At 36.9% G+C, this 9,523-nt stretch overlaps 1 protein-coding gene across 1 annotated transcript; it reads right to left on the bottom strand.

Moving 5' to 3' along the window:
* Positions 1 to 562: 562 nt before the first annotated feature.
* LOC139731082 (tRNA (guanine-N(7)-)-methyltransferase-like) lies at positions 563 to 8,705 on the bottom strand. The gene is made up of 6 exons (XM_071641962.1): positions 8,620 to 8,705; positions 4,891 to 5,003; positions 3,980 to 4,164; positions 3,086 to 3,199; positions 2,218 to 2,319; positions 563 to 964 (listed from the first exon to the last, which is right to left on the bottom strand). The coding sequence occupies exons 1-6, from the start codon at positions 8,703 to 8,705 to the stop codon at positions 827 to 829; spliced, it is 738 nt and encodes a 245-aa protein (XP_071498063.1). The 3' UTR covers positions 563 to 826.
* Positions 8,706 to 9,523: the final 818 nt, after the last annotated feature.

Genomic DNA, 9,523 nt, shown 5'->3' with positions numbered 1-9,523 from the left:
AAGTGTCAGGATAAGAATGTTATCAGATCAAACATATGAACATGATAATAAACCCCTCAACAAAAGTCCTGCAATTCCAATTTGATGTACATCATATTTCTCTTGAAACTACATCATTTCATTCAAATGTGATGTCATAAGAAAGTCTGATTAATTTTCTGAACGGCAACTCATGTTGTTTACATTTATGCATTCCTAGAATGCACAGTACGACTGAGTATGAGGAAAGGTCAAATGTGACATGTTGCAAAATAGAGCAAACGTGTTATGTCAAACAGTATAATTCCCATTTGCTTTGTTGTTCCAGGGAAGGAATGTGCTTGAAAAGAATACATTGTGAGAATATCGTCAGATTCCAGGCTTCATCCATGAATTAAAGACTGCAGTAGTATCTGCAGATTAAAATTAAACATAAAGGTTGACCAAACAGTTATCTATTGTTTAGGAAATTAAAATGTTCTCATTGCAGCATTGCTTATTCCAATAGCTTTTTTTCATCAAAACTGTACATTATCAATATCAGAATTGTTGTGACTTCTAACTTTTGATCTGTCCGCATACTCGGCTGTTTTGCACATTCTAAAAACACCCAATCACGGCAAGTGAGGTGTCATTTTGAAGATACAATGTAATTAATCAGGCTCTCTTATGATATTGAAGATGATGCCGGGATAAGAGAAATATGATATATCAAACTTTAATTGCAGAACTTATTTTGAGGGGTTCATACAAAAAATAGTAACCTTTTATTTCCTCTCTTTTATTCTAACTGCCCACAGGAGGCAGGAATGTCACATAAATACAGATAAAACATAATGATGAGCTGCTATGAATTACTGTTTGATGTGATGTACGGGTCTGAAATTCGACGAAAGACGGCTGGAAACTTATCTCCATGATTACGTGTGACCTTTTGACCTTCCTCGGTACTCTCGTAGAGCTTCTTCACCACAGGATCCTCATTCTGTAGAAAAAAGGAGTAAAACTGATAACAGCAACATGAAGGAATATCCGGAACAACTATACAGAGCGCGTAGAACCTCTTCACGACAAAATGTAGCTAAAGTGAATTCTTCATGTGTGGAATACATACCATCGATAAGAATACCCAACACTGGAAATGATACAGAAAAATGCGCACATGTGAAGATTTCAGCATAGAAGGTAAATTTAGCATTCTACATCAATGCATAATCACTTTACATCAAAATAATAAAATGTTCTTAGATATTACTAAGTACTATGAAAATAAACTAAACTAAAATAAGTTTGCTTATCACTCCTGTCTTTGTCATAGTTCCATTTGTTTATTCAATAGATTAATAAAGACTTATAATACGTATATACTTTGCAAGAACAACAACAACAACAAAAACAAACACACATTTCTAGTCTCTGGGTCATCCCAGTTCATTCAGACAGACAGAAAGACCTACATTGTCCAAAAATATCCTCACTCGTATACAAACTGGAATGTTGGGTTTACACTGTATTATGAAGGGTACTGCATTTTGTCTGAAGTATGCATCACTATCCTTCAAACCCTGGGTGATGTTTCACAAAAAAATTAAGTCGAACTTAAGTTATGATCTACTCTAAATTACGGTATGCCATTGTTCCTCTTTTCGGTTTTATCTAATGTTTCCAAAATCTACTTCAAATTGGTATAAAAAATTTAAACAAAAAATATCTTTACTCCTTATTTTATTTTGTTAATCAATGCCTGTACGAAAAAGTCTGAAAAATTTTACATTCTTATATGAAAGTTTGAATATCATTGAAGTCACACACAGCCTGCCATAATTTTATGTTGATCTTAGACTTAAAGATCAACTTCAGTTCTTTGTGGTTTGGTTTTGTCATTGAAGACATTTGCATAGTTCTCTCTTTTTTTTTTTTTTTGGGGGGGGGGGGGGGGGGGTACATGGTGTAAGTCCCATAAACATTGCTAGAGTTGTTGTTATACTGTACGAGCTGAAATTTTCGCGTACAGATATTTTTGCGAATTGCTACTTGGAGGACATTTTCGTGTGTTGTTGATTCAGCGAGGGTCTAACTGAATTAGTTATTTGCGCGTTGTTATTTTCGCGGTTCAAAGGCGATTCGCAAAATTTGCAAATATAAAACCACCGAGAAAATTTCAGCTCATACAGTACCTTACATCTCAGAATGTGTAATTCTGTAGGATACCTACCAATCGATTACATGGAGACTTACCATTTCTTTCTCCGAGAGTCGTTCAAACAGTGGGTGTTCTTCAAAGTGCTTTGCCATCCATTCATGCATCTCCTGAACATCAGTTATTGTGTAAACAAGCCCCTTCAGAAGAGATGAAAAATAAGTATGATGTATGTACATTGTATGTATGTGTTGTACTTAAATCTATCATATACAGCGCAGTCCCATTGTAACAAACATGTTTACAACAAAATTCCAGTTACAACAAAGTAAAAATTAAGTCTGCAACATAATCCACTCTGTTTATTTGTTTGTTTGTTTTTATTGCTAAGTTGACAGTTGACCAATCAGATAGCACAAATCCATTTTTGGTGCTGCACAGATTGAAAAGGCATTCCTGTATTCAAAATTGTTGTTCATTCTCAACCCAAGCACCTGCACCATTAAAACGGAAATTTCTTTACAACAAAGTAAAAATTCAGGTCTAAAAATTACGATAACCTATTCTTTCTGCAATTCTCCTATAGCCTTCAACACCCCCAAACCAGATTCTTTTTGCCCATCCAAAAAAAAGGAAAAAAAAAGGACAGGTTCTGTATAAGTTATTGTTTGCCTATAAGAAAATTTTGATACTGTAAAAGTGGAAATTTCTGTAGTGATGAAATTGTCACGCATTTCGCGCAACCAGAAACTAGCACGAAAATAATAGCACACAAATATTTTTGCTTGCCCTGTGTTCCATTAGCTTATGTCTTGATTCCGTGGAATTAAAAACATGCGAAACTCTCATTACTCGGCCAAGCGCGAAAAATTAGTCGCGTGAACATATTCACTTTTACAGTATACCAAAAGAAATCTGCAGGTCGCGAGGAATTCATCACAATGGGAGTCGCCTGATGTCTCTTACCCCTTCAGAGAGAACGTAGGCATACTCAGCTATCAGGGTTGGACTAACTATCCTCCACTTGTGCTTGGTCTTCTTGAAGTGGGGGTCTGGAAAGAGGAAGAACATCTTCTTCAGCTGCAAATAAAAGAGGAACGTGCAAAGAACAATTCAGACACCTTAGAATGATGTAAACAGATTGGAGATAACATCATTTGCTGAGTATCACACTGAGTTCATCTACTTTTACCTCACAACAGACCATCGCACTGATGCATCAACCTACATAGGTATAAATACTATTGGTGAAACATAAATTTCTGTGAATTTTGCTTGTCAAAAAACATTCACAAAATCGCAACTTGATTACATTGCCTTCTGTAACAAGAATGCACTACCCTTCATAATCTTAAGTGAGAAATCCAAAGTTCTCTCCAAAGAAAAGAAACTATAATTCATTTTTCATTTTATCACTGTGGTTCTTGATCACAGGTTCAATTACAAGTAAAATTGTCATTAAAAAGTCCCAATTAGTAAAAAATTATACTCAAGAATCATACATGTATTTGTAAATGGCATAAATCAGCAAATTAGAATTAAGAATTTATAGAATTATTTTTCATTTTCTTAACTTATGCTTGATATATAAGTTTTATGAAACGGGGCCTTGGAACACTACATTCCACTGGTCCTCTGACCAAACATGTAAGATTTAGGATACACATAATGAAATGAATTAAAATGAAAAAGAATTACAGAAATATGTTGCACAATGTACATAAACTAAAACACACACTCTTGTCCCTCTGCCCTTAATGTGAACATCATTTAACTTATTGATAACTGGAACTTGGCAGTTCCCATACAAATGCAACAATAATTTGTACAGCTGGTAGGGGAAGGGGTAAAGAAACCCACCTGCCCTTTCTCAAAGAAGTTTGGCAGGTGTTTCATGGCATTGCAGCGGATGCATGCGATGTTGTTGTATGAGTCCTGATGATTCTGTCTGAGGGCCTCTATTCGCTGCTGCACGTAGTCGGCCACCTTGATGCGAATCTCCATGCCCAGAATGAGGGTGTCCTTGAACATGGGGGAGAGCGAAACTGGAAACGGGGAAACCAGGGAGAACAGACAGAGTGAAGCTGTACATGTCTGGATACGAGGCAGTCCTTGCAAACTAGTTAGAAAAAGAATTACCTTTTTTTACCGTAGTTTGTGCAAATTTAACATAAAATACAAAAAAAAATCAGTGTACGTGAGCACAAAGCACCAATGTCCTTGGATGTCACAGAAAAAAAAAATTGATAACAGGACGAATCAGAACAAAAGGAAAAATAAAGCCCACAAGTGTAGCCAATTTAAATCATTCGTCTGCAAGCGTCATCGCTCACATTTATAATGACTATGAAGCCACATGAAGAGACATCAAAACCCTTGGGAAGCCTCATCGTGTAATTGGGTCCCAAGACATCTTGCATTTTCTGGGAAATACATTACATTTGTATTTTCATAATTCTCATTGCCTTGTCTCAACAACTTGCTGTGCGTCATGAAGCCCCTAGATGCCAGACTACTGATTCTCAATAGCTTTAAAACCTCACAAATTTCACTTTACTTGCTGATGAGCAACATGAAACATTGAATTGCTCAAGGTTTTTTGGGTTTTTTGTTTATTCAAGCAGCACAAATATCAACCAGCAATAATTTTGGCTGGCTGTCTGCACTAAATATAAGTTTAGGGAAAGAAAGGGTACATTATGGGCTGTATGTTACCATTACACACATTTTTTATTACACAAGTTTCAAACAAAAAAGCAACAGATATTCACCTAAAAGTCCACCGTATCCACAGCCAACATCCAGAAGCTCTACCCTCTGGTTCAGTCTCGTTTGCTCAGTGGGATAATACTGCGTCCAGTCCATTTCTGATGGCTTGACAGGGCTACCATGAGGAAAAACATAATCATATCAGGAATATGAAGAATATATCCCCTTCGATAAAACAATGTGACTAGCTCTGTTTGCAGCACCAGCATTATTATGACCATTAATTATTAAACAAATAATTCATAAGTTGTGAATACATTGGGCATGAATATTGCACGAGGTGGGAAAAATTTAAGCCACTGATCTAGTTAACAAGGCGCGCAACCTATACCCATGCCAGGGGCATAATTCACCTGTCTCTGTCAAGGAGTTTGATAGGTATTTTCTATCAAATGTCATGTGACATGTTCCTGGCCAATCACAATTTGATATTTAATTCTTAGGTGTCGTGCGATATGGGCCGAATTTATGAAGGTGGTACAAATGAAAACATGGTTTAAGCCAAGGACAAAACCATGGAGTGCCAAGTGTTGCACGAAATATTTCGTTACAAAATTGGTCATTTCGTCAACAAACTGACCATTTCGTAAACGAAATTATTATTTCATGGACGAAATGTTCACTTAGTTACAAAATGTTGTCATTTCATTACAAAATAATTATTTCATCGATGAAATGACTGAATTCGGAACGAAATATTCCATGCGACACTTGGCGCTCCTTGGTTTTTGTCCATGGTTTAAACCATGGTTTCATTTCTACCACTTTCGTGAATTCGGGCCAATGTGTTCAGTATAGCTATGAAAGGACATTGGGCAAGACTTCCTTATGTCCCCCTCCCCCACTATCCCACCAGCACCACTTTGTGAGTGCATCATGCACACATGCGGAGGCCAACAAAGGCTGGGTATTGTAGAGTGGTACAGTGAAATGTAAAGGGGGCAGGGGCTAAAGGAAGTCTTTCCAAATACATCTGCATTGTGGAATTAATACAAATAACATAAATTGCATATTTTATGGACCTATTTAGATGAGCATGTTTTGTCTAATGGTTGTGAAAATAGGCAATGTGAGTTTTCTTGAAATCCTGAATAATATGCTAGTGGCAGAATGTCACATGACATATGTCATATATGTGACCGTGCACCTCAAAACGAACATAAAGTCGCACACACTGATTTTGCGCGAGGACTGAAAATAAGTGAAATGGGTCAACCTAGCCAATCTTGACTTTTTCATATTTTCTGAAAGAGCGGGTCTTCTTTTACATTATGCTAAAATTTGGTATCATAAAACGGGCAGGAAAAGTGTGTTTTTTTAGCAGTTTATCTCGAACATATTTGGTAGAATAGTGTGATTAGGTGTGTCTTTAGAATCCCTTTTTCATTTCTGAAAAACCTTGTCCACACTCTTCACTTTCAACTCTAATAACTTTTGAAAAGATAGTGCTACTGCTTTGAAAGTTGGCATTAATTATGGACAAAATGTGTTAATGAGGCATGCTTAATTTCAGTTTAATCTGATAATCCAATCGTTGTTGTTACTCTGGTGGTTTACTTCCTGTTTTTTGTCCCATTCCTGGCACAGCAAGCACGGTTTGGTAAAGATTAAGCGCTTGAATAGACACTGCACTTCAGAGCCTCTTTTCTCAGTTCACACTTTTCCTGAGTTTGTGCTTTCTTTCCAATATTTAGATAGGTTAGAAGAGCCCATTTGATTTGAGTTATATATCATCTTAAAGCTTAAAATCTGCTCTTTCAGAATATGGTCTTCACTAAAAATTCATGTCTGGCGACTTTTTGTTTGTTTTGAGGTGCAGGATATACAATCAGTGACTTAATATGTGTCATTTACAATCAGTCAAAGTCTGTAAAAAAAGAAAAGAAAATGAAATTAATTTTTTTTTTTTTCAAATCAAACCTAACTAGGGCCTACACCAGGTTTACCAAGCCCGAAACTTTTGAAGAAGAAGAAGAAGAAAAAAAAAATCTTAACTAAATATTGAATAAAGCTCCAGCAATTAGCAGTTGTAAGCAACAGTCATTTTTTTTTTAATTGCACTGAGGCATGTTGCAAATTACAGGAAAATATCAATTTCACATATCTAGTCTAGTATAGGTCAAAGCCCAATCAGTCCCAGACTCTTCTTCTTCTTCTTCTTCAGGGTTGCTGTCCAACATCAACACCCCTAACGTTAAACTATGCAGGGCCCAACGGACAACAGGGGACTCCTAGAGATCTACTAAATGTACATTCATTAGTTTTTATTAGTTTATTAGTGGAAAGTTGAGCAAAGAAAATGGGATTCCATCCCGATGTAATCCCATTTACTTTGCTCATTTTTTCCACTAATGAATAATATTCATTTCTGGTCAGTTTTTCTGTTTGCGTTTGTTTCATTAGTTTTTGTCAAACTCCGAAACAAGTAACAAAATATCACTCTTTTCTAACTAGATCATGGATTAATTCTTCTTCAGATAAACATTTTCAACATTTTGTTGTTGTTCTTCTTCTTCTTCCCTTCCTCCTCCACCTGGTTTGTCTGTTTGCAAAATAACTCAAAAAGTGGGGAATGGATTTGAACGAAACTTGCAGGAAGAGTTGATAATGACACAAAGAAGAGAGAATTTGATTTTGGTAGTGATCCAGGAATTTTCATAGATTTTTCAAGATTTTTTTCATCTCTTTGCAGATAGGGTCAATAATGAACTTGGGTATTGGGAATCAAGCTGCAGTATTGAGCAGGTTTGTACACACGCGCCCTAAAAAGCCTGCTCTACTCGGGCGAGGCACCACGCCACGTAGCTGGAAGCTGATGATGTAAATAAAAGGCTTTTATATCAGGAAATTGGGCAATTTTCAGTATGCATGTAGACCCATCGTGGGTGGAAATGAGCTGCTTTACGTTATTGCTTGGCGGTCAGGTCTGCGCTCCACAATGTAAATTTACAAGTGTTTTGGCGAGTTGCCCGGGCCATGATGAGGACATTATCTGCCAGATGTGTTCCAAATTCGTTTAATGAATATGCTGAATATCCAACTAGTGGTTTATTCCACTTAGTCTTTTTGAATAGTCACATTCAGGTCTAACACAACACTCAATAGACGGCAATCTTCTGTCTCCGGAATGATAAAGGATGTCAAATTTCATCCACTCCCAGAACGACGCAATCTTTTAAGGCTATCAACATTTCATAAAATAAAGTACGGTAACATTGATTTAAAGCTCGAGGATTATATCAGCCCCGCTCAAGCACCGAGAGGTATGACAACCCGAAGTATATCATCCTGATAACTATTCTACTTTATACGGTTCTTCAACTGCTCCCGCCAACTCCTTCTTCCATACTCACAGAACAGCGGAGGATTGGAATATCTTTACTCGGAATAATCTGCCGAGTAACATAAAGCAGATTCATAAATTTGACACATTCAAAGAAGCGCTCCAGCGTCACCTCCGTTGTGATTAGCTGCACATCACACGACAGTGCTGAGTGATACTCTATCCAGAGTTTTTCAGCGAATTCATCCAGATCCAGATCCAGATGATCAAACTTTCTTGAAGTCAACGCTACTCGTACACATGCACATTACACAATCTTAAAGGTGTGGGACTGAGGTACAAACAATGCGGAGCATAAGATTCTCACGGTGTAACTATCATCCTCTAATAGTAATACTTCTTGAATATAACGGTTCCAAAAACAGCTTATTTCGAAAAAATATCTTACTACTCAAAAGTGTGATCCGACATAGGATTCGAATGAGCTCTCTGTCTGTAATATTTCTTCTGAGGTAGTTTCAGAGGCCCTGCCATCTTGCCGTGCACACAACTTCAATCAGCGGGATATGTATGCATGTCACACCGCTGCGCCCCCGTCCCAGGTCTGCCGTGTCGGTAAAGCGCAGCAGCTGCAGCAGCACTCAATGAATGAATGAATGAATGAATGAATGAATGAATGAATGAATGAATGAATGAATGAATGAATGAATGAATGAATGAATGAATGAATGAATGAATGAATGAATGAATGAATGAATGAATGAATGAATGAATGAATGAATGAATGAATGAATGAATGAATGAATGAATGAATGAATGAATGAATGAATGAATGAATGAATGAATGAATGAATGAATGAATGAATGAATTATGAACGAGAGAACGGGAGAACGGGAGATTTTGCAAAAATGGGCTTTCGGCGGGAGATCTCCCGTCGAAAACGGGAGAGTTGGAGTCTCTGCTAATATTTCATTATCATAATTTTTTCTTATCATCTGGCCTGCCGATCAGCATTACTTTACCATAATCTTTATTAGTATATTCTTGCACTAGAATAATAGAACCTCAATGCATTTGATATATATATGGTCTCCTTCCCCATCTGCTTATAATGCTCCTACAAGTAGTCCGTTTTTACCCCCCCCCCGCCAAAAAAAACCAACAAAAATAACAAACAAACAAACAAACAAAACAAAACAAAACGGCAGGTTTTCTTGGCTGTCACGTGCTCAATAGTAACAGTCCTTCTGCATAAAGTTTTAGTTGAATATTTGCAAATTTGGGAATACAATTTAGAATTAATTTTATTACCGGTAACCGAATTAATGTAGAGATTTGTTTTCTTTCTTTG

The sequence above is a fragment of the Diadema antillarum genome, unplaced genomic scaffold (assembly GCF_040938485.1).
Source record: "Diadema antillarum isolate AM-2024a unplaced genomic scaffold, OU_Dant_1.0 seq00000356_RagTag, whole genome shotgun sequence".
In the NCBI taxonomy this organism is placed as follows: Eukaryota; Metazoa; Echinodermata; class Echinoidea; order Diadematoida; family Diadematidae; genus Diadema; species Diadema antillarum.
This window is presented reverse-complemented; position numbering and strand designations above follow the sequence as displayed.